Below are 27,387 nucleotides of genomic sequence, written 5' to 3' on the forward strand. Positions count from 1 at the left end.
TACAACTGTTAGTATCATTGGCAACAGCAATAATGCCCATTGGTTGATGTGGGATATCAGAACGAAGAACTTTGGTATCTCCTCCTGTATATTTACTGGAACGCAGAATAGCTCTCCTCACTCCATCTGACCAGAAGATATAATCATCATATACAGCCAGGCTGAGAAAGGTGCCTGGTCCAGATTTCACAATTACCTAGAATACATAAGTATGGAAGAGAAGTATGAGAAGGAATGTTGTCTCTGAATAAGAAGTTTTAAAAATGCAAACTGTGACTCACATCACTTTATAGTTTTAGACAAAACACTTAACTCTTCTATATTTACAGCACCTGGAAAAATGAGATAACAGCACTTAAAATGTGTTAAAAGGATGCTACAAGGGTTAACTTATTATTTCTTGATATGTTCAAACTTCAGAAATCCAGGAAATCTGTTCCTGAAGTAAAAAAATCACAGTTTATCTATATGTGGTTGTAAAAATACCTACTCAGCACACTACCTGCTTAATAGCCCGAACAGAACAGAGAAAAAGAGGTACTGTAGCGTGGCTGAAAGTCTAAAAATTCTGAGTCTTTATGAATCAAAGTCAGAAGCATGTTTCAGAACTGAAGAGCATTCACCACTATGATTACATTAGAAAACTGAACCCAAGACAATAAATGTTTTGTGGTTTCCAATTTAAAAAAAAAAAATCTCCTCAGTCACCATACTAATTATCAGTTTAAAACCTAGAAAGAAAATATGAATTGCAGTTCACTATATGGTAGGGTTTCAGTGAAAACTGCAGAAATACAATGAATTCAATCCCAGTCTAAATCACAGCTCCTGTAAAATATTTTCCTATATGTTCTTTCTTTCTATGTATCAGAATTAAAAATTTAACATGTAGAGTTTCTGTTCTGAAGAACATAACACATCTTTAATCAGTTCTCTAGTTGAAAATTTAATTTTGGCTGAACAGCAGAATTATTGGAAGGGGGTCATTATTTCTCCATTAGAATTTTTGAGAGATAATGGAAATAAATAATATTCTGACCATATTTATTGCATTGTATTCTTCCATGTTTCTCTGGGAAAATTAGTAACTTAGGTATGTGTATAAAGTGGGAACAGTTCTTCTGATCCAGGCTGGCAAAAAAAACGTGTATCTATGTATCTAGCTGCTACTTATCATAGGGAAATTGGGATAAAACCAGAAAAAGAATATCTTTCTTTTAACAACCCAACAGAAATCACTCTTTTTTATAATCATTGATGCTCAACCGATATCTCTACTTAGGTCACCACAGTTTTCCCTCTGCTTTCTGTCCTTTATCTTCTTTCCCAAAGGACCTTTTGCTAACAACGTGAGTTCATGGAAATCAACTTGAAATATAGAGGTTAATTATCTGCATATACACAGCACATCTAATGAATTTGAGCTATTCATGCTGATTGCACACATGCACATAGGCTGCACTGTGCACGAAGAACCCACTGGTACACTGTTTAGCCTACTTGCAAGTGGATGCTGTGGTTTGTTTTTTTTAAATGATGGTGTGAGAAAGAAGTAGTAATGGTCAAACCCATACTTAAAAAAAAAAAAAAGTAAAAAAAGAAAGTCTTTTTCATCATATAAATAATTCACCTAATATATAGGACATCCAAATTTAATTTTGTGGAATTAAAAAGAAACATTTTTCCCACTACAGCTATGCCTTGGACATTAAGGACGTGCCCTAACTCTGCGGTATCCAACACCAAGCAATGCTTCAGGGGCAGTTTGTTCACACCTCTGCCAGTTCCCTGCCCAGGGCCAGACAGCGAACAGCCTCCAAAACAGTGGCTTGCAAAATGCCTTTGGTAATGTCCTCGGACTGACTCAGTGCCAAATTACTCCCAAGAACTGTCTGGAAAGAGCATTAACTAGCACAGGCGAAGCTGAGACACGTGAACATTTCAACAATTTGCTAACATAAATAATTGTATTCCAGTGCACAGGAGCATTTGTGGCCATGTTTAAATTCACTTATACAGATATGTATGGTGTCAAAATTACTCATTAATCAGATAATTATAACAAATTCTGCACCACTATGCACATTATATATTTCTGCATATTTGTAAGAAGTTTTGACCAGCAAATCCTTTTTTCCAGCAAAGACTTTTTCCAGTGATAAATGTCCCAGGAGGACAACTTCTCTCTAACCAAACTTTTTTTCAAAATTAAAAGTATTAAAAGATAGATGGGAATGCATTAATGGCAAAAAGACCTCTTCTGCAATTGCGCACATTTACTGTAAGACACTTTTCATAACACACTCTTAAAAGCCTATGCTATTCATATTCAGACACATTTCAGAAAAAAAATAAAAATCAATCATGTATGTTTCTGAAAGATCTGTACAAAATCTGGCCATGCAGATTTTGCAACCCCATATTTGTTCTTCAAGAAAATGTGAAACTGTCCCAAGTTGAAGGATTTTATTGTCACAGCCAACGCCAAGGAAGGCACTACTCTGTTCAGCTTTCTGTGTTCTGTAGCACTGTCATAATTTTTCTCAAATTGTAACAAAGGCGTGTAAATTCATTACAGAACTGATCATCATTGTTCAACCTTGGAAGATTTGAGATCCAAATAAAGGGTGACAAAAGCTAACATCTAGGAACATTTTTTCACGAATGCTCATACCATTTCATTCACCAGGGTCTCCTCTATTATGTCACAGCACTATCCAAGGACACTGGTTTTATTTTAGCACCCAAAAGAAAGAGGTCCTCTTTCTGCCAGCTTTTGGCCAACTTTACAGCCCTTTTAATCTTCTAGTTTATGCAATAACACTGAAAATGACTGACTTTTTTTTTTTTTTTTTTTTTTTAAATCTTGATAGCACTCCTGGATGATCAGAAGTAACTGAAAATGAAAGTCATCTTTAAAAGTCTGTTCATCCTTTGGTTACCTGCCAAATAATGTTTAAGTCCTGAGGATTCAGTGTCAACCAAATTTGCTGTGTATCAAACATGTTGTAAGTCATCTATGTTTCTAAATCTTGTATTCTGTACCACTTGCATGTTCATTTTCCCAGCAGTGTCTGCAGCTCTGGACGGAGATACCTGCAGATTCACCAGCAGAATCACGTAACGAAAATTAAGGTTCTTACGCTGTGACCCTACTGAAATCCTCCTTGGGTGGCCCCACCTGGCTGGCCCAGGAGGGGTAGGAAGCACAAAAGGGTCTGCCCACTACTTCCTGCTTCCTTTTCTCTTGCTGATTGCTTGTCTCTAATAAAAATAACGATGGAAGCCAATACAAGCACTTTGCAGATTTATTCCTCTGAGTTATTGATAGCAATCTGATAAGCTTTGGATCAAGACATAAGGTGACTGCCGCAGTCTTTCCGGGAATGCACGTACCCAAATACATAACACAGAGAAGAAAGCCAATGCAGAATCAGTGATCACCATTCAACCATAAGAAAAATCATGTTTTCAAATGGTAAAAACTCCAAGATAATCAACTTATAGAAAGTTTTATATAAACTGGTGGCTGGGTAGCAGCAAATGACCCAAAGCAGTGCTCCCACTTATGAGAATACAGGCAAAAACCTCTTTACATATCCCATCTGGAAGCATAATATCAACACAGGTATAATGCCCAGTTAATCCGCAATCATAAAACTGCAGTATACGCTGCCTGTTCTTCAATTAAGGTTGCACAAACTGTGCCGGAATTGGAGAGCAATTGTGTATGCTGCGTCAGAGGAAAAAAGGACACAGTTCCATAAGAAACTGAGCATCTATGTTACACAGAGTACCACACAAGGAATAACGTTTTAACATGTGCAGACAATATACAGGTAAAGAGAACTAGAAGGTACAACCTCAACTATCAAATTTAGCCAAGCATGATACAGATCACAATGTCACAGAAATTTAATTCACAAAGGCCACATTCATGCACTCCCACAAACTATTGCAGTACTGTATAAATGCTTAAGACCTTTTCTGCAAAGGACAGAAACTGCCAAAAAGCACCCTGTGCCACAGGAAAAGAGTAAGAATATTTATGGTCATCAGCAATGTTTTTTGGTCACAGAAGAGGGAAATGTGGTACTGAATGAATGTGCACACACTGAAAAAAGCAATGCATTGACATTCTGCATTACAAAGATTTGAACAGTTTTTTGTTTTTTTTTTACAGTAACAACTTTTTAAACAGGTTTTTCAACAGTATGAAACGAAATCAATCATATAAAGACCCTGTCTTGACATACATTGTTGTAAGTCTAAATTGATACCAAAAATTGCAACAATATATGTACAATTTTAAAACATTACGGAAACCTGAACAAGACATCCCTACCATCCCTTCCACCCGAACCAGCAAAGTCAGACACATCCGATAGTACATCACATGTTTTAATACTGAATGATACCGACATTCAGTTACAGCATGTACTTTGAGCTCTGAATAACAGATGAAAAGTTTTTGCTGCTTCCTGTAAAGAGATACGGAGACTGGGGGCTGGGGGAGGAATGTGACAAGTAGCAGGGCAATCTAATTTTAACTATGATCCTTTCTTTTTTAAGTTCTGATTTTTAAATTCTCCAGACAGCTTTTGTTTTAACATATAGCTGCTCTAAATTTGAGGTATGTGTAGCAGTTTCTCTACAAAAACATGATTGAAAAAGGGCAGGAGCCAGTCAGGTAGACATGTCAGGTAGACAAGAATTTGTGCCAGAATACTATAATTTGCATGATTTATATAAAACTCTCATTAGATTGTCAGTAAGAATTAGACTCATAACAATTCTTACCATGACAATGCCTAACTTTTATAGAAAGACAGGGGTTTTTTTAAAGATGAGTGCATAAAGGTAATGCATCAGCTTAAAATATCAGTTGCTTTTAAGTATTTTAACTCTATTGAATGGCTTATTGATAATATTTCTCTTTCAAAATGCTTAATAAATGCGCAGTGCCATCTAATAAAGCCTTTAAAAGTTTTTTAAGGGCTCTTTACTCTTCTAAAGATACCCAAATCTACTTAGAGGTCTGTAATGGAATGGCAAAGCTAGTATAGAAAACTACACTTAAAAAGATTAAAATTAATGACAATTTAAAGCCAATTGCATAATACGATCATTACGCAAGTATAAAACAATATCAGTAATCTAAAAATAACTTTTTAGATGAGTATCATAAAACTCAGGCTGACCGAACTGAGTTATACAGAACACATTAATCTAAAATTAGCTAATGTATTTTATTCTTTCAAATGGAAGACATAGAATAGTATGCCATATTTATTATTCAGTCATGAATACTATTTGTAAAAGAGTATAAAGAAGGAATCTATGAAAAAAAATTATATGAGACTGTGATACAGGGAAACTAGTTGCACAGCCAGGGGGAAAAAAAAAAAAATCAAAGTCATAACTTTTATGTATTTGATTTAGCCACCTAAAAGAGACACGCCTAGATCAGACTCCTGGTTTTGCTTGTTATTGATGTGCATGCTTTAATAAAAAGCAAAAATGCTATCTCTTGCTGGATAAACAAATCTATCAGCCTTGATCTGGAGTATCCAAATTCTGCCCTTCCCCCACTGTGGTGGTATTACGACAAAAGCTTATGTTAACCAGAAAAAAACCCAATTGCGGGGGGAGTGAGGTAGGGGGAGGTTAAAGACAGAAGAAGAAAGAAATTTGGTACTGAAGAGAACACCTGTGAATTTACCAATTCCTCATTCCTCTTGCCACAAAAAAAAAAGAAAAGAATTTCTATTTGAGTTTTAAGTTGGGTTTTGTGGAAGAACAGTGCCAGTCACTGCTATACTCTACTAAAAATAATAATGCTTTTTGTTGATTGGTCTGAATAAAGACCATATTTTCATCATTGTCATATCTTTAATGCATGGATTCTCTTTCCATTTATTGTATCTTTCAAAAATACCTTCATAATAACTTGAATTGCAATCACATAGCAAAGCATACAAAGGACATACTAGAATACCACATTTAAGAAGAACAGTAAGATCCTGTTTCCATAGAATTGTCCAAGTGAGATGTAACAAAATCAGAAGTGCTTCCTCTTCGAGAATTAATTTTTGTTTCTCCATGCTAGAAATGAACATTTAAGACACTGAAAACCAAATCACAATGCTAAATATGCAGTGTTCCAGCTGTTACTAGATTTGCAGTTCAACTGAACGATATATTAAGCAACTGTTTATAACAGGCCTGTGCTTTTCAGTGCCATTCAAATGGAAAGTATACATCTCTCTAAATTACGACTATATTAAGCAGGTTCTTTGCAACTACATTAGGATTAGTTACACAATACTTATTTTCAACATCATAAATGACAATGACAAACTTCATCTAATATTACATTTATTCCAACCCCCTAGAATTTTGTGGGATCCTGAGGTATTATAAATAATGTTATTCTTCATAGCTTTAGAGATTATTTTAATCTTTTCATTAATTCCTTCTTTCAGTTAATATCTACCATACCAACACTGGACATTAAGATATTTCAGCAAACAGTCCCAAATGAACAGCATTGGATTTGTGTCAACCAGCTACCTAGCTCACAGATTAGAGGATTTTATTGCCATTGGTTAGGGAATCACTTTCATTAGGTTCGATCTTAGCATTACTTTACAGAACTAAAAGCAAGCAACTCATCAATGTTCAATGGAGTGAACTCCCTAGAAAAACAACTAATTAAGCAGGGGGGTTATTTCACTCTTCATATTGGTTCTGGACTTTTTCAGACAAATGTTAAACACGGACATTTGTAATACTGAGAAACAAAGATTCTTTTTGATCAGATTTGCAAGAGAAAAGAATCAAGAACAGAACATCCCCACTACAACTAATATATTTATACTGCTGAACAGAGAAAATGAAAAAATCCACCACAACTTCACTTCTAGTACCATTAATTTCCAAGATTATCCACACCATTCTAGCTGCTTTTCAAACACAGAAAGAATGAATTGATTAAGAAGCCCAGAACCTAACAATAAACTATCATAATAGGGGGAATAGGAGAGGCAAAAGATGATGAACTTAAGTGTCTAGGTGGTAAACTGTGCAATGTTGTGCTAACAATATCAATTTTTGCTAACAATATCAATTTTTACTAGCATTTATTGTTTCTCTACTATTATTGCTTCTAGTGCTGTTTAACTAAATCACAAGGAAGCAGTAGAAACTGATGAAATAATTCCTCTATGGACAGTAGGCTTAATTTTATTTTATTTCTAGACAACCATCCGAGCTTATTAAAATATCTGCCTTCTAGTTGACATTATTTTCCTTCGGGTTAGTTTTCACATCTGTTTATTTATTAGTATATAGAGAATACAGCAATGTGATTCTTCAACTCAGAATCACATTCAGGACCTGCATCTTTTTGTAACTGCTCATGTTCAGATCTTAGTGAGAATCTTTTCTAACAACAAAATTCTTCCAAGCTTGAAAGAGTACTCCAGCAACCAAATACTAGTATTAAAATATCAGCTTAACACAAAATCAATAAACTTACAATCCACTTAAAAGAGTCAATTCAGTACTGCTAAATTATCTTCTACCTATTCATTGTACTAGATTATTGTGGTGAGTGGAATGAAGAAAGAAGCTGCTACCCTGGAAGGAAATTCATTACATTACATTAGCATTTCATGTTCTACTATACAATTTCTACCTTTGTTAACCTCACAGAAACTAGAAAGCAATGAAGCAGAGACAGTGAGGAAAAGGGTAATCTGTTTAAACTGTTTTTGAGGGGTGGCTGATGGCAGGACCTTGCTGAAACACCCTAAAGAATCTCAGATCACCAGAACACTGGAATGATTATTCCTTGTATTATCCTAATGTTACAGAAACCAGAGATCTCATCAAGCTGGACAGCATATGAACGAAGAGAAACAACTGCCCCGGAAATATTATTTCACCAGATCAATAATACCATTTCATGGTTGGATTCTGGCCTTCTTGTATCGGTAAGAATGCATCTACGTGGTGATAAGCAACTCTGCTGAAGCACTGCTACTGAGGCCTGTACAGTTTAGATTTGTGAGGCCAGCACAGTGCAGATTTGAATGAAGCAGCCTGGGTTTTGGTTTTTTTTTTCTGGTACGACAATCCCCATCTAACCACTGCAGGAGAAATGCCTTCAGAACCCAGGAAACACACACAACTCTGTTTCAAAGCTCATAGCATGTGAGAACTCAGATCAGTATTTTTGACAACAGAGTTAGCTGATTCTCCCAAACCAGGTATTGGTGTAGGACAACCAATACTAGTATAGCTTTGTATAGGTAACACACTAGAGCTCCCAAAAAGACTTCAGAAGAGCATGCTGGACTCAGCTTATTGCTTTCAGGGGCTTTTTTTGTTTACTGTAAGGGGGAAGGAGAGTTAAAATGACAGAAAGCCAAACAAAGAGACAATATACCAGGAAAGTTACAAGTTTCAAACTTCAATGGCTGAGAAAATTGAATGACTGGTTTGTCTTGCTGATGCAAACTGAAAGCCAGAGGTCTGATAAAAAGGTGGGATTTTAGTAATGGTTTCTGCAACTAAGATGTATCATCTCCCATTTCATATTTCTGATTCGTATTTTGTTATACCCTGTGCATAGACGAAGTTAAACTGTTTCCACATAACCTACTAATTACCTTGTACTTAACTGACAGCATATTCAAAACCTTAAATAAACAGGATCAGGAAAGTAAAACTAAACATGATAGCAAAATGGAAAAGAAACAGCAGTACAAGAAAGACATATACATCAGAAAGTGGAAATGCAGCCAAAATGAAGAGGAATAAAAAAAATTAATTCTAACTGAAAAAAAGTGTAAGAAAATAATTTAATAATCCCTGTTGAACTAGAAGAGGAACAAAAGAATATTCAATCTAGAAAGAGGTATTTTCTAAGAAGACAATCGAAGAAAGTAGAGAAGAGAAAGGAAATTATTTTTAAAAATATTTACTATTGATGATGTAAATGAGATATTTTTCTCTTTTCCCTAATAAATGTGACAAAAATAGTAGCGACATAGAGAAATAACTTAGTAGACAGAGACAGTAATGTACTTAAGCAAAGCAAATCACTGGAATAAAATGGCATGTATTTATGTACCTCTTTAAGCTCCAGGAACTTATTCTTAAGTGTCTGAATTTGCAATAAACTTACAGGCAAACACAATGAAGTATTACCAGAAGTTCCTACTTGTGAAAGAAATAAAAGTTGCACATGTCTTTTAAATAGGCATTTTTAATTGACCAATGAACCTTACTTCAAGACAAGAGAGATTGTCATTTACAATTATAATAATGTAGATGAATACAGCACGTGGTGGAATAACATCTCCTGGATAAGATTCCTGAAAAACGTGTAATTCTCATTTAAGATGCAAAAAAAATTTCAAAGCTTTTATATAGTATGTGAAGGATTTTTTTTTTACGTTAAAAGATATGAAAGTGAGCTGATGTACCAAACATTATCTTGTAGAGCTGAGAATTGAAAATACAAGCCAGAACATGTCCTTCATTTATTTTATCATGCAGTTTGGGAGGTACAGAATCCCTGAAAAGGAAGACTTCATGATATATGAGAAATGTAGAGCTAAACATGCAACAAAATTGTGAGCACAGATCAACTGCCTTTAGCATATTCCAAGAAAAAGATCTGCTTGAGCTGAAACTAATAGAGCACTCAAGGACCAAAATGTATTATGATAAAAGAGTAATGGAGTGCAGTTGAATATATCTGAAAATTGATAGTTAGAAAAGAAAAAAAAAAGATTTGTAGAGTAACACTTAAGCATTACACAAAAGAAATTCTAGTGCATTCAGAAAAATTTGGCACTGGAAGGAAAATTATAATCATCCTATGTAAAGCAACACATTTCTCTACCTCTTCTACTGAAGTTAGTTCTACTCTTTTTTCCAAGCTGATACAGATCATTTAGGACAGTGATGCTTCAGGCTCAATACCAATGCAAACAGATTTTGCAGTAAGGGCCTCCAGAAGGTCATCCAGAAATTGGAATGTGTTGAGTCAACAGAGCATTACGTGTAGTTCAGAAGTGTTTTCAGTTTTAAATCTAATATACAACTAACATTAGGAGAAACTTAGGCAACTGAAGATCTTTCTGTAACATTTTCATTTAAAAGATGCTAACAAATGCAAACAAACAGATTTACAATTAATATATTTGAGATTTTTGTTTTACTTACATATCTTTGTGATCCATCATATTCACATCTCTCAATTTTTCCCAAGCTGCCATCTGAAAAGTAAAGTTTCTCCGCCCTATGATCAATGGTAAGTCCATTTGGTGTCAGAATATCTGTACTAATGATAACCTGTGCATTTTTGCCTGAGAGGGTAGATCTCATGATGCTTGGGAGCTGCTCGTTCCAGTTAGTCCAAAACATTAAGCTGTATTAAAATCAAAATAACAAACAAAACCATAAGATACATTTTATAATTTAATTCTCTATGAAATAAGCAACAGAAAAAAACATGTGCCTTCAGAGACAATTATGAATGGCATCTATAAGAAATTGTGGTGAATGGTGAATAAGAAAATGCGATAGCCAACGTCCTATACATTACAGCAGTTTCCTAGTTCATTAACTTGGATACGAGCACAGATTTTTTTCTCTTCACAGGTCTGCTCAATTCTGATCATGTCTTTATACTAATATACCATTATAATATAAACTTAATTCCGCTAATGTGTATATTAGTAATTTCTAATAGTGACATTAATCTGCAGCATTTCCCATATTAGAACTGGTATGCAGAATGTTGATAATGGGGAATCAAGTGACCTTAATATGCTCTATACATCGGCACAATCGGCCCCTTGCTACTGTTAAACATTGGTGGACAAAATGTTATGGAATGAGCTGTGGATGTAATTTGTACACTGATCGGAACCTGCCCATCCTCTCATTGCAATCTCCATCAGTATTTAGTTGGGTTTTTTTAATGATACCTAGATAAATCCTATTTTACAATACAGCATAAACTCTTAATTTGCATAAACTGTACGTGAAGTCACACATGGAAATAACCTCCTTGACTACCCATGCAACATCATATGTTCAGCTATCACAAATTAAAAATAGAACATAATAAGGCAGAAATGTAGCCTAGCTTCCCCAAAGGGGAGACAGTTACAAGAAGCAGAAAAAGCAAGTTGCCCTTCTTCCAGAATTAACAGAGAAGATTAAAGTAACTCAAATTTGTAAGACACTTATTAGCAAGAAGCTGAAGTAGAAATATAAACCCTCCTGTTGTCTTACTAGGAAACACAATCTTCTTGAGAGTGGCAGGAAGGGAACTAAATTAGACTTCTTTCCAGGATGTTGTCCACAAGCACTGTAAATGTTCATCCCTTGTTATATAAATTTATACATCACTGATCTTTGTGATAAACACAGGGGCCTGTGCAAAACAATTTGCCACTCAAGAAACTCAGATTCCTTTTTGTAAATGCTTAATTTAATTTTGTTTTTATTTAAGCAATGAGAGAAACATGTCTGACAAAAGAAATTAGTAAAATGATCGCTCTTGATAATTTGCATTTAACTAACTTTTCTTAAAACCAGCTTGAATTTTTTAACATTCCATGCAAATGTAATGATTATTTGATCTGCAACATAAAAACATATAAAATATTGTATCTTAATTCTGCAATTGCTTTTAAAAAATTAATACTGACATTTGTTTCCTAAACCAAGAAATCTACCTAACCTTCATAGGGTTCAGCAGTATGAGGTGCCTGAAATAAAGAAGTGCTGCTGTATGCTTGACATTAGGCAAAAATTAAAATCTGGTAAGAAAGATATAATACATACTTTTGACATTCGTCTAGAGCTAACACGTGTGGATGATCGTCTTCAGACATTGTTATCACTGCTTCCCGGTTGAAAGCTCCTTGACGTCTCTGGTCAACGGTGTGTCTCGTGATTGAGGATGTGGTTGAACTGGTCCAATAGAGAGTGTCCCAAGCTCTATGATAAGCAAGTCCCTCCACTGACCCAACATCTGGAAGACATGGTTACAGACAGAGCAAATAAAACTCCTTCTAAGAAGGCATTTGTTTTCCTTTTTCCTCAAAGTTGATCCTGCAGAATCACAGAGTTCAGCTGTTTCAGCCAATTGACTCTATCAATTCTTTTATCATTTCACCTGTTTATTTTTTTATTGGAATCAAAGTCTTATTATTTTTTCATAAATTTAAATAAAAAAACCACAGAGAGGAAGATCATTATTAATATCCCTGTACTATATTTGTCAATTCTAACACTCATTAAATTAATATTTTTACTACAGTGTCCCCAGATAACACATTAGAAATAATAAGCATTTATTCAAGACAGCAATAATTTAGTCACAACTTCAAACATCATTTAAGCCAAGTCTTGGGCATATTTTCACTAATTACTTGTATTATTTAGCATTATCTTTTGATGTATTTTCTAACACAGATATACATTACATTAATAGGGATCAAAGTGTCCTGTTGTTATTAACTGTATAAGCTTTTTTTTAAACACCCGAAAAATACCGATAAAAGACCAACTCTGAAGGTCTCAGCATCAATACATTGTTTTAATAAGCCACAATACCACACTTTCATTCTACATAAAAAACTGTGAGCTAGAAACAAAAGCAAATATTAATAGCAGCTAAAGCATATATTTAACGACCAGAAAAGATAAATTGTATCTCATTCCAATATATAAACGTGACAGACTGTGAGAAATAGGAGTAATTATTTCCTACCATTATTTTTGAATTACTACAGAAATGTACTTTGATTACTTCACTTATTATTTTGTTAGAAACAAATAATTTTAGACCAGAAGGTTCATGCAGCTTATTAATGAGCTACAGAAGGCAAAAATCTAGAAATACAATAAGGATTACATTACGATGGTTATTACAATTTACATTTGGCTTGCTGGAAGATGTAATTTTTACCATGAAATTCATATACACAGAACAGAAAGTCCCCAAATAAGTTTGATCACACTGAAAGTGCTAACACTAAATCAAAATTATGAGGCAAATAAATCAAAACTATGAGAGAAATAACTATTTATCAGTTTTGTATATTTCTCTTTCTAAAGCATTTGGAGATCTGACTACATTTTCATGACATATCTGTAGAGAAGTCTCAGTGACTTGTCTTAAAGAAGAAAGAATAGAAAAAATAAACTAGGTGACACTCCTTAAATGGAGGTGAATATATGTAAAATGGGTTTTCCTACTTATGAAGGAGAATTTCTGAAAAAAGATCTAGTCAGCTCACTTACAAGTAACTCAAAAGAGTGACTGAGTTTAACTTTAAAAATGGCACTGAAGGCAACTTGAAAATTACAAAAAATTCTTCTGACCATTGCAAAGATGACTCTCTAGATAGAATTCTGGTTTTCAAAAAAATGAATGTGTTACAAGTATTCTTTCTTTAAATGCAGTATTTAGTTGCCTTATTAATTTATTTCGAATTTTAAGCATCAAAAACATATTGAGATATAGCAAAGGTTTTATTTTTTGTTTCAGAAATCACCAACAGAAAATAAAGATAAGCAGCTCTTTCAAATGTCATGCCTGAGGTGTGCAAACACCTACTGAAGTATTTTAAAACCAGTTAGAACATGCCCGAATGCAGGTTTATTATAAACAATGGTTTATGTGGTTTCTGGGTATGTCTGTCTATACTATGAACTGAGAAAGTCAGTTGCTTCATTCTTGGGTCTTGCACCCCTGAGCACCCATACCACGTGTAAGTTACTTTATACCAGAGCAACCTTCTGGAATGAAACAACTAATTGGTTCTGAGATGTAACCCAGGTATTCTTCTGGCAAAAATTTGTGACTCTTTCTGAAAAAAAAAAAAGCTGTTTTGGGAGTATAAACAAGACCCCGTCAGGTTTTGTTCCTTTTGCCTACAGAGACCTCCCATCCACTAAAATCTCTACACCTCAAACACACCTTAACTTTCTCACACCATGCTTCAGGACAAGCAAAAAATATCCTTGATCATAACATCAAAATATCACTCTTAGGACTGACATACAGTCAGCACACAATTTTAGGCAGCGTGAGCCAGAAAAATCCTAAAACTAGTATCTCAGAGCCAGAGAAACACAACATAGGATTCAAAGGAAACCTGGACTGCCCAAATCATCCTAGAGGCACCAGGCCAAGCACTGCGTACATGAACCACTCTGCTCCCCGGGCTGGGCCCAGGGATCACTCCCAGGGGCAGAAATCTGGACAGTTTAGATACGGGCTCTGATATACCTCTTGGTCACTTCTTGCAAACCTTCCACTAGCTGTGAAATTAAAAGAAAACTTAGTAAGTGTGATAAATATTAAAATAAAGAGCCAGGAATACAGTTCTAACTTAATCTACTAATTTCCGTAAAAATTATATGCTGAATCCCAGTTTACCACTACTTACAATTCTATAAACTAAAAATAACGCTCTTAGATATAATTTGGTCAACGCTCTCAGATATATGGTTTAACTCCTAGGTTTCCCTGTGTGGAGTCAGGACTTGGTCTCAATGATCCTTGTGGGTCCCTTCCAACTCGGGATATTCTGTGGCTCTATTAAAAAATGACAGAAGATGTATTGACATTTTCTGACCAATTCTGCACTTTATTTGTAATGAACAAACCATCAGAGCATTTATTGCACTATTTTTACCTTTCATATCTGTGAATGTTGAGTGTTTCCTCATCTTTATTATGGAAGTTTTTAGAAAAATGAAACCAAGTCTTTGTCTTGTGGTTAAAGACATAGCCCTTAGGTGGTGAGGATTTAACTAAGATTTGCTGCAAATCATGCTCTTCATTTGAAAGATGACTATCAGGAAAAAAAAAAAATCATTTCCCTCATGTAACCTCTTGAATTTCTATCAACTTTAGCTTTGTTTCTTGTCTGAATCTGTCAAGAAATTTGAAAGCAAACTGTTTATACAAAATAGCCTAAAATTCTTCCGTAGTAGACAAATGATAATGATGTTCTTCCTGCCACAGCTAGATGTGATGAACTAGAACACAACTAGAATGATGAAAGTGCTCTTTAAATACAAGATGTGTGGGTTTACTTGTAATTTCTATACTTAAGAGCTCCATTTTTTTAGAGGAATCAGAAAGTATAGCTTCACATTCTTAAACTGGACCAACACATCATACTGCAACTCCATATCAAGGCCTGCAAATGGTGACAGAAGGAGGTTTAATTCAACATTACTATTTATAAAATAGTAATTTCTAAATTTTTAGAAAATAGTATCTTGGAAAGTTATGCCATATACGGAGACAAGCAAACATTTAGCTTACAGATGAAAAATGCATCTTCCTCTTGTTTTAATAAAATATCTAACATGTGCAATTTTGAAAAACCTTGCCATATATACATACGTTCTGAGTGCAGCAGAACTAAAACAAAGCAAACAATAAAACATTTTATTTAAAAGTGAACAGCAGCAAAAACTTTAAAAGAAAATAAAGAAGTTAAGATTAAAAAAAACCCTAAGAAATCTCTATCTTAATGGGAATTTCAAAGATTACGACTGTGACTGAAAAGAAAAAAAAAAATCTGAAAATAACCCAGCAACAGAATCAAGCTGTGAAAGCTGCCTGAAATCAAATACCTGATATCCAATTATGGAAATGTTTTATTACAAATAAAACTTCAAGAACTGCTTGATGTATATATGCTTTTTAAAGAAGAAGAGAGGGTTCCTTATTAGATTATCATATCTTTGAGCAAATTAAATCTGAAACTATCAAAACATTCAGGTGACAAGCCTGTGGATGATAATGGTTTCATAAACACCACAAACACAAAAATTCAGAGTAAAAAAAAAAAAAATTTTTTTTTTTTTAAATTTCCCAAACCATAAAACAAACATTCAGAGGAATTCAATTGCCTTGATGGAACACAAGAAAAAAACCCACTAATTAAATATAAAACTGTCCAGTGCAAACACATACCAAGTGCACTTGCTTAGCTCCACCAAAAGTATAAATTCTGAAGGATTTATACCAAGCACTCTCTTTTATTTGCCAATAACCTTTTAGTTTTATCATGTTCCTTACTTACGGAATTGAGAACTCCACCAATACAGAAGAGAATCTTTTAATACTTTTAGAAACCTGTAAGTAAGATGGTTTTAAAGTCAATGGCATAAGACCTAGAGAGTAGGTGCTAAAGCGATCCAAGATTTACACAAATTCTAACAACGGAAAATACAACTTTGTTCTTATTAGCATGTAGCATGAGCTGGATGAAGTACCATCAGCACACTACTCCAGCAAATCTTCAGTATAGTAAGTTATCAGTGCTAATACAGTATTTTTTGTTAGTTTATATTATTTCTAGGTTAAAATAAACTTTTTGTTTTAGACGTTAGTCAAGAATCCCAAAATTCATATAAATCCTTTTATTGATGATAAAGCAGGTGCCACCTGAGGACAGAAATGGACCTAGGAATGATCTCTAACCACTTCCAGGTGGTTCCTTAAAACTAAAGCCTTCTAGCAACCTCATATTGCCAAAGACAGGACACTGGAGAATATTCCAAAGCAACTGCATTCTAGTGTTATATCATTACCAGTTTGCATTGATATTATTTTATATTTACTTATTTCATGCTTCCTCAAGGAATATTCTACAGCACTTTTTTTTTTTTTTAAGTTAATTTATCATTAGATATTCAGTTACTTTAAAATATATCAGAAATACATACTCATCCTATCTGGGACTACAATTGGGGGATTCAGTCCCAAAATCTACTGACAGAATGAAAATTAGTAATTTGTTTACTCTCAGCTTCATATTTTCACAGAATCATAGAATATTCTGAATTAGTAAAGCATAAAGAAACTGGAAATGAAAAGAAACACATTTGTTTCACTGACATATTGAATTAAAACACTGATGGCATTAGATGCCTACAGCACTGATTAAATTTATTCTAGCCATGAAGCAACAGTTTATGATTTTCACATGAATAGCATACTTAAATGAAAGGAACATTAATACAATATGATATTAATATACAAATACTCACATTATTCACCTGCCACTGACATTCTGAATTAAATCAGTAATGGGGTGTATAACTGATTAAATATCTACACAAGAGAATGCAACAGCTTATGATTTACAAAGGCAATGGTAGAGTGATCACATCATTACGTTGCCAAATGCTATCTATCACTTTTACTGAACTTAACGAAGATGGATTGCATCCCACAGATGAGACGCAGCCTATAAATATTGTCATGCTGATCTTCATCTGACTTTCCCAGGGAACAGACAAGCAACAAATCAATAACTGAAGAACTCAGATTAGAGCTCCCTCATTATTACAAACACAAAATAAAAATACTAAAGGATATAAAGTTTAAATTATCCAATAGTTGTTGCCACTGACTTCGGGTAATGAATATACTATTTCTCAGTTTCCTAGATTTTTATCTCCTATCTTCTACTTTTAAAATTTTCTAGAAAGTTTACAGTCAAACTTTTCCAGTTGCATCAGTTCAACTACCTTTTTCCTTTAATTTCATATTCTTACCAACTCCTTTTCTTTAGCAAAGATGTAAAGCAAGAACAGCTGTCAACATCATAATTTTTTTAATACTGAAAAGCCATCAAAGTAATAAAATTGAGCATAAACAGCACTCGGATATCAGAACTTTGGAGAAGGCTTTAATGTTCAGTACTTAACATGAAACACCTGCTTGATCTTTATTCATTCTCTGAATTGGCTTTCACAATTTACCTTTCAGGATACAGCCCGTCAATTGTTATACCAGACTGGGCACAGGAGATGATAGTGCTTTCCGTAAATCTGTTTGTGTAAGTTTATGGTGATAAATAATAGGTTGTCACCATTTGATCTGAGGTGAAAAGAATGCCTCACAAGCAATAAAGTACCTGAAGAAAAGGGTTTATAGTTCACATATCTAACTAACTGCACAATTAGAACTTTAAATAATTCTTTTGCCTTCTACTTTGCTCTTCAGGTAGCCATAAAGCAGGAAGTTTCTCTGCTAGACAAAAATTCTAAGACAATAATAAGTTGTAATTAAAAAAAAAGCAAGATGAGTTCCATTTGTCTCAAAAATTAGAGGGAGACTTAATTTCTTATTTTTTTCTGTCAGTCACATGTAAAACAAGGCCAACATATATTCTATTATAACAGAAATATTAAATATCAAATGTGGCATAAACAACTCTGAACTCTAATAACCAATTATTTCATTATCCTATTTAGCCTAAGAATATTATTTTATTTTACAGCACATGTAAAGCTTGCTAAAATTATACCATAAATTAACAAATATCTGTATCATTTTTCTGTATCTCCAAAATATAAAACCATGCTATACGCTATTACACATTAAAGATTATTAAATGTAATAGGATAGTAGAAACAAAGGCTTTGGGTTCCTCAAGGCAACAACAAGACACCATAAATATCTCCATGGATGTAACCTTATCATTCCTTCAAACTTACTGCAGTAGCCAGTACTGGAAAGAATGAACATTTGTTGGGAACAATCTAAAGGGAAATAAAATCATTTCAGAATCTAGAAAAAAAAAACCCACTTTGTTTTTGTAGAAAGTATAATACTGAAATCTCACATCTTCCAAAATGTTTGGTGTCTTCCTAATTACAATTAAAAATTCAGTCCATGTGCAAATAAAAATGAAAATACAAATACTGGATAATTGCTCAAGAAACACTTCTAAGATATTCAGCAAAAAGAAGCCACCAGGTAAATATTTTTCTGGATTTATAACACTGCTTTAGTCTATGTCAATGAAGACGTATAAAATATTGTATGTAACTACTGTATCTGTGAAATAAGTACACTGTGAAAAAAAGAGAGGCAGATGCCTAAGTAGTAGGATATTTATAGTCCACCAGTGAACTTATGAAAGTCGACACAAAACACCTGATGAGACTATTCAGAGTAGGAAACATCAAAATTTAGCATGAAAAAGACCATGAACCTAACCTGCAGTTGATGACTTCCATCACACTTACATGAACTAACAACCAACTGAATAATATATGAGAGACGGATGATATTGCTGGGCAGTGAAGTGCAGTAGATATTGATTCAATGTACTAGTGGTATGACATTGGTAAAACCCCGTTTGGAGCTAGACAAGGCGTGTCCGCACCTTTGGGCAAAGCTGGACCTTTGAGAGCAGGTGTCCTATCAACACTGGCTGAATACCTGCATGCTCACTAACACGAGGCTATGACTTACGGAGCGCCGATGACGTAAATAGGACAGAGATACCAGAAGGAAAAGCTGATCCTGAAAGGATCAATCAGCAAGTCATACAGTGTTGCTGGAACATTCTGTTTGTTTGTTTTTACTTTCATTACGGAGACTGACAGAAATATGTTATTCACTCCTACAAACATTTTCAGCTATTCAGGCAGAGCTCTGTAAAAGTTTCATGGCAAGAAATAGATAATTAATAGCAGCATTTCAAATTTTCGATCATTCATTTCGATCAAGTTTGTCTTCTGGATCAAACGGATGAGCTCAGAAACCCACAATGAGAGAACAGAAACAACGCCACTAACTTTTTGGTCATTTTCACCTGAATATACACGGAACAAGTAATCAACTCTTTAAAATGAGGAAAGAAGGGACTTTGAGAACAGTAAGCTTGTTCCAGAACTATGCTTATATATGCATAAATACTGGGGGTTTTTTTGGCTCCCAGTTAACAGCATTTAAAAAACACACTAGTCAAGCCACAGTAGATAGTATCATCATAATTTGCCGTGATAATCAGCTTTTAAAAATCAGGTCTAGTTTATGTTCCTAAATACAACAATTACATATTTAATTCTATGTCTACATTCTCATGGGCCATGATACTTCTTCAGAGAATGATTTAGCCCTTTTATCATGAGGGAAAAAATAATCAACAAGTTTTTATGAGGAAATCTATATCTACCTCCAATTACTTTTTTTTCCCCAACAATGGATATAGCCCTTCCATAGTTGTTCCCTGACACCTCACTGGAGAAAATCACATCAACAGAAACATAAACCTGCAATATGCTGTCCTCTATTATCCTAGAGAGAACTTACTCCTCGATTAGCTTTAGGGACTGTCTTGGGGTCAGTGGGGAATAACGTAACGAAGGAATAATGATACATCATATACTTAAGGAAATATAGGGAACTCAGCAAATTAGAAAAACAACAGTATTTTGTATAACTGTAAACTGTAACCCTCCCAGTATAGTTCAATATATCATTACTGGTTAGCATGTGTTATAAAATCCTAAGTTCAAAATAGTTAAAAGTATCCATGTAAAAGAGGCTTTAAAAGCAGAAAGACTTTTAGATTGGAAAGCTAACTTATAGACATGGAAGCGTTTTATTAAGTTTTAAAAAATCTCAACAATTGTCATGGAAGAAATTTTTTTCCTAATTACAAGAGCCCACATTATCTTTTTATGCCTTACATGTAGACTTTAAAAAAAAAAAAAATTACTACTCAGCCTTACCACCTTTAAATCGATAAAAAATACCATTACAGCGCTTACCCCAAGACTAAGTAAGTCTTCTAATAAATACATATAATCACACATTTTACTTGTTATTGTTGAAGTAAAACCAAACAGTATAGAGATATTAGAAACATTAATGGCAGAACAGCCTAATAACCTGTTAATATTTGCTGGATCACATTACTCTTCAGAATAAAACAGAGGAGAAATGTCAAGAGAAGTTCCTCTGTATAGCTTTTTCCTGACAATTCACCAAATATAGTTTTGCATTTTATGCAACTAAGCCACAGCTGCCGATGTAAAAGTTTACATCAGCAAATATTTACATCAATAACAATTTAAGGGCAACGTGGAAAGTTGAAGCAGTCACAAACAATATTAATTCTTCATGAATAATCTCAAGTTTAATAGGCAGAAGCACCTTTCCTGAATAGCGAGGCTGGGACTGCTCGGGACATACTGAACTGAAAGATCAGTGTATGTCAGCTCTCATCATGAATATGTTTCAGAGTTTCAAACCAGGAACAGCTAAACAAAGCATGAAATGTGCAGAAATATGTATTTCTAGAATAAGAACTGCTTAATATAAAGTTAGTAAACTTATCCACCTATAGTAACAGTTATTTACTGAACAGCTCATAAACTTTACCCATTACTCATAATATGCAGCCAAATCTAGAAACAAAATATAGTGCTAAACCAGACACTTTGCTTTTCACTCACAAGGCAGCAGTTGTAGTAATAAATTTTAGTTTTTATTACTTAAATGTCCTAGGCTTCACAATAGCCTCTCACTTTCCCTCCTTTAAAAAGTGAAAATCACTGGACCTATATTCCAACATATACAATTATAATGAATCCAATTCATTTATGAAATGAAAAGAAACAATATTAAAGTATTTATTTTTAACAGATTAAAAATTTCTTTCCTGGAGAAGAAAGCTCCAAAACTAAAGGGACCTCATACAATGCACCAAATTTAATGCTCTGTAAGAGAAATGGGAGCATAAATGCCTTTTTGACAGTTAAATTGGACCCATTTAGTTATAAAGAATAGTAGCACACATTGGAACACCTTTAAAAGATTCAGACTGTAAAAAGCCTTACAATACATCAGAGGAACTGACACTTTATGTTAGCAGTGAAAAGATTTTTGCCTTCTATAGACACTAGCACCTGAAGTTCAAAACAGAAGCAGGGTTTTTTCACGTAACACTTCCTTTTATGCTGTGAAAGACGTTACACTGGCAAAATGTCTCGGTGCCATTGTTTACACAGTTAAGAAAAAAACCAGCTCATTGAGAGTATCTCATCTTAATACTTTTTCCTCTTTCTCATTTGCTTTCTTTTGCCTTTCCTCTCCCATTTCTCCTCCTCTTTTTTCAGTTTCTAACTTCTTTGTTGCTCTTCTTTCTCGTGTTGTACCACTACACTAAACCTACTTGAATGCTGCACTGTTTTTCTACATATACACTGAGGCAGGCTTTGGTTAATGAATATATTACCTCAAACATCTAGCTACGATAAAAAAAAAGGAGACTGCACTATTAGCTTAGAAACTGAGACTTAGTTTTAAAAAAAGGTCTTCCTTGCATAAACATAACCTTTGAAACAAGTTAGGAAAACCAAAAGCAGTCTCCAAAAATGCTATTGCAGCTTCTTGTTTCCCGCTGCAAATTAGTCATCAACTAGCATGTCACCTGCTGTCTAAAGCTAATCCTAATTTGCATTTTTACTGGGATGGAAGATGGCTCACACAGATGGTTTATCAGAGAGATGGTTTAAGATGGTCTTCTCTCCATTCTCAGTTGACAGAAATTTTAGACTTTTTCAGAGCTGCTGATCCACAATGTCACGTTCAGCAGGGAAGGAAGAAGGAAAACAGACGCTCCTCTGGCACTCTGCTTCTAGGCAGGCAGAGAAGGAAAGATGTCGAAGTAAAGAAGAGAATTTAGCAGATGGTTTGCGAATTAGGGCTTAATCGTGGATATTATAGAAGAAAAAACCCACACATTTATCCCAATCAATATAATGTATTTTTTGCTTAACGGGTCAAGCCACCGTGGTAATCATCTTATACATAAAAAGAAACAAAAAGTTTAGCATACTGGTCTTCATGATTTTAATTTAATTAAGGCTCCCATTAGTTGTTTGCTCCATTAAAATCACAAAGAATCTACTTGGTGAATACTATCTTTTACTGACCTTCTCTGGGTCAAACTGAGACCACGAATTCCATATGTAGAAGAAATCTCTATTCAGATCATCACATTATTAGAAATAAAGTCATCTCACTGTTTATCAGTTGACAAAACAACGGTCAATGGGAGATGTGGTATGAGAGGGGATAAGCATACATAGTATTAAAAATCTCATATCCAATTGATGCTTGCTTCTGTTGAAACATTTCCATTTTCAGTCGTTTCAATCTATTTTAAAATTACTTGCAGATGGAAGATAGGTCTATTCAGAATCTATAAAGATTTAAAGTACTTCATATATGTTTATCAGAGTGCCTTTGAAATGGCTTCTAGTTTGAATACTACAGAAGCTGGTTGAGAAGTTTGAAATAATAGTGTTGTTCTGTCTAGAAGTGATTAACAACAAAGAAAATAAGAGTAAAATTCTCCTCTGAGAGGAGAATAGACCCTATTGTTCCAAATGAAACTGATAAACCGTAGCAATTTTGAACAAGTCAGATTTCCAAATACCTCCTTACATAACTCTGCGCCTTTAACTACTACTGATTTCTGTTCTTTCTTTCTGTATACTGCTTCATTACCTCATTTTAACCTAGGTTTTCAGTAACAAATTCTCCCAGAGCGACCGGCAACAGTTAGGAGGTCTAATTCTGGTAGGGCTGAAGAGAAATTGTAAAGATTATTTGGGGATGGCCACCCCAATATATTGATTTAAACTCAGTGTCACTTCCATGTAAATTAAATAAAAAACAACTTCCGAAGTGTATGTAATCTCTCTGGATCTTGTCTAGAATACCGAGTTAGGATTTGATTTGTCGAGGCACTGATTCTCACAATCTAAAGCTCCAGAAAGCTTATGTGAAATGAAAATATTCTCCTTTTTGCAGAGTGAATCCTGCACAATTCCTCAAACTCGAAGAACAGAGGAAGTATATATATAGCATGAATTTTCCAAATATAATTCCTGAGACTGTGTTTTGTTTTACAAAGGACTACCATTGACGATGAAAAATAGGAACGTCATCAAGGTTCTCAAACATTTTGCCTTAACAGGTTCCTGAAGCTTTTACAACACAACAGGATACAAAAGTACACATTTGTATAGCTACTTTAGGTTACAGGTTAGAAGCAGAAGCAGTCTAACCTGTATAAAGTGAACTGCAAGGCTGACCTTTACAACTAAAAATTGGAAAGTTAAAAAGGAATTAGTGAGTGGGTGGAACCCCACAGTAAGTACCTACTCATTCCTTCATAGTCTGATACTTCTCAAAGTGTGTACTTAAAGCAAGAAAAACAAAATATAACCTCTTACACTCTTTTTAGAAGGAAAGACTGATATCAAAACACGATATAGATGGCAGTAATGTCACAACATATTTAAAACAGGTATTGCTGCATCAATAAGTTAATTTTAAAAATGTCTGCGGACTGGATTAAACTGTACATGATGCTATAGCAATAAAATCATGACTGATACTGAATGGTTAGATAATTCATCACTCAAAAGAGTATTTGTGGGAAATCACAGCCAAGAACAAGGTAAATTTTTAAAAATTGGCAATCAAGACATATTAACCCCATAAAGTTACTTATAAAAATACAAAAGTCCCTACTGACTGACCAAAGGAAATAATGCTCATTTTGTCAGGAGAGTTCAGAGATAAGAAAGAATCCACTCCAAAAACCTAGGCTGCACAAAATATAACGGTGTTAGGGTATGGCATACTATGCACATGCTACATTGGTTTTTTGTTGTTGTTATTGTTTCTTCCTGCTGAAGACAGAACCCTACCAGGTACTGGGTTCTTGGTGAGTTTTGAATCTGTTTTTAGTGAACTGGAACAAGTTAGATAAAGTTGTTTATATGCTGTAAATCTACTTTCCCTGAGCCGAAAATGTGTTAGCTAATGGGTTGTTTATGAGTTGCAAATCTGTTCAGTGAGGTGAAAATTTGTCAGATAATGGGTTGTTTATGAATTCTAAATCAATATTCAGTGAGTCGGAACTATGTTAGATAATAGCTTGCGTACGGGTTGTAAATCTGTTTTCAGAGAACTGGAAACATGTTAGATAATGGGTTGTTTCTGGGTAGTAAATCTGTTCTCAGTGAGCTAAAAACATATTAGATAATGGGTTGCTCCAGAGTTGTAAATCTGTTTTTAGTGAACTGGAAACCTGTTTAATAAAGGGCTCTTTATATATCTTAACTCTGTTTTTACTGTGCAGAAAAGTTGAATAATGTGTTAGATTTGAGTGGCATAACTGATTTCAGTGAGGTAGAAATCCATCAGCTAATGGATTCTTTATGAGCAGATCTACATTCAGTGAACTAAAAATCTGGGACAATAGTATCTTGTATATAATGTACTCTATTTTTACTATTTGAGTCAAATACCAAGTAAAGGTTTGCATGATTTGTAGACTTCAACTTAATGAGGTAGAAAGCGGTTGTAGAATTGTTAGAACCACACTAGATATTTCCAATGTGGTTTTGAATCTCTTCCTAATAAAGTAAAACTTGCTACAGACGCGTACTACTAATTCTGGAGGAAAAAGATAGCAAAATGAATGTCAAAGATGTTATTTTTTTAATCCTGAAATGAAACATTATTACTAAAATCTCTTGGCTGGATTCCATTTAATAGTTTCTGTTTAATCACATATAGTTAACATGGAAATCAGAACATTTTAGAATTTGACATCTTCCAGTGAATGGAATCACTGGTGCCAACCAGTCTTACCACTGCTTTTTCCTTTATAGGTATCACTGTTGGTCAAATACTTCCGCTATATCAAGCAGCCTCATGAACTGTTTCCTCTTTACAGTGAGAGAAAAGCATGTGCAGACTGTGGAAAGGAAGGATATGGAGTACAAAAATACCGGTTTAAAATGAATGACTCAACGTAAAGAAAAGGGTTTTAAGACACATAAAGGAGAACAATAAACTAACTTATACTGGGATGTGATATCCCTTCTCATTTACAATGAAAAAAACAACTGAAGCATTTCTAGAAAACAAACACTGTTGTTCACAAACACATCCCAAGCATATACAGTAAATTTTTTGCAAGGATAGAAAATTTCATCTGACATTCAATTATTCAGAATGCTGACTCTGCTAATGAAAAATGAAATCGGGCATATTAAGATTACAAGTAGAAACACTTCCTAACAATTTCTTAAAAGTATAATTCTCAACTATGCTTTATGGAATGTCTTTAGCTCTTGTACAACAACCTATTACAAAGTAATGAGGAATACTTTATTGTTCTTTTAAAAAACCAATTTGTATCTGCATTGGTGCTTCATCAGTATTTCTTTCTTGTCTTTGACTGTTTTAAATATAAAAATTTCCAGTGGCTTTTCATGTAATACCTTTAATCTCTTCCTTTAACACCAGAGTTAAAAGCGCTTGTATGTCACCCCTGCACATTTCTGAGATGTCTGTGTCTTGTATGGCTAACATCAGCTCTGAACCCCTAGGTTTTAATGCTTTCCTGGGAGTAATGAGAACATCCTGACAACATTGTTTAGTTTCTCTACCATATCTTAATACAGAAATCATTAATTCCTCTAAAATGTGCAGACATAAAAACTCAAAGTAAAAAAAGGTCTTGTATTATATTTGAAAAATGCTTTTCCATTCATTAGTGTCAACAGTTTTCATGACCATGAATACCTTCCCAGAACCACAGTGCAAAGGGACATAATGATACAATTATCCAACGTCAGTTGTAGAATAATATTTCGTCAGTTTGCAGCTGTTTAACTTCTTTCTTCTTTAAAAATATTTCCATTAATATCCAACAGCAAAGGGCAATACGTTCCACATCAAATGTACTTCCATTTTTCCTAATCGCTTTCTTTGGCCTTGTTATTAAACTGTTTGACCCAAACAAATAGCTAAATGTAGCAATGCCATAGGCAATACAATGTACAACATTCAGATGAGAATTATCCACAACATAAGGAGCAAAAACCATACAACACTTCAGACATTTTGGAAAACGGTTACTGAAATGAACCTCAGCCTCCAAAAAAATTAGACAGTACTCAAAAATAACACGGAACAGAAGCAACACAGTAAATATATGCATCTGATAACTGACTACAGATGAATGAGGTTTATTTCATATTTTAGAACAATGAAATTGGAACAGAAATGAAAGACAGCAGACATTTTTAGAATTAAATTTTTGTAGCACGGATTTTTGGATGTTTAGCATTAAGGATATATTTCTTACGCATCCGCATTCAGATTTTCCTTGAATTCTAATTTTACCATGACAAACCATGATAACTTTTTACGTACACCTTGTATTAAAGTTATGTTAGACTTTGTTGATAAAGATTTCAGTGCCAGATCATAGAAGATTTTACTGAGGCCTCAGCTGCAAAGTATGTTTTGTCTCTTGTCCTGAAGACTTTGGTGATGATATTGGCATCAATTCCTCAATAGCAGTATCAGGCTTCAAGTATTCAGAGGCTAAAAAAATGTCAAGTTTCATACAACTCCTCCTACTATGTGGTGAATGAAGGCATAGTAAACATGCAAAGCTACTCAGTAAGCCTCTACTAAAACTGGACAAT

General features: G+C 34.2%; 1 protein-coding gene across 1 annotated transcript in view; it reads right to left on the minus strand.

Annotated features, from left to right (window-relative positions):
* LRP1B (LDL receptor related protein 1B) overlaps window positions 1–27,387 on the minus strand; it is a 482,733-nt gene that overhangs the window by 151,313 nt on the left and 304,033 nt on the right. The window contains exons 41-43 of the mRNA XM_075511235.1: window positions 11,872–12,061; window positions 10,240–10,444; window positions 4–196 (exon numbers count right to left, since the gene is read on the minus strand). Coding sequence (XP_075367350.1) covers window positions 4–196; window positions 10,240–10,444; window positions 11,872–12,061 — 588 coding nt within the window. The remainder of the gene's footprint in view (window positions 1–3; window positions 197–10,239; window positions 10,445–11,871; window positions 12,062–27,387) is intronic.

The sequence above is a fragment of the Mycteria americana genome, chromosome 9 (assembly GCF_035582795.1).
Source record: "Mycteria americana isolate JAX WOST 10 ecotype Jacksonville Zoo and Gardens chromosome 9, USCA_MyAme_1.0, whole genome shotgun sequence".
NCBI classification, from domain to species: domain Eukaryota; kingdom Metazoa; phylum Chordata; class Aves; order Ciconiiformes; family Ciconiidae; genus Mycteria; species Mycteria americana.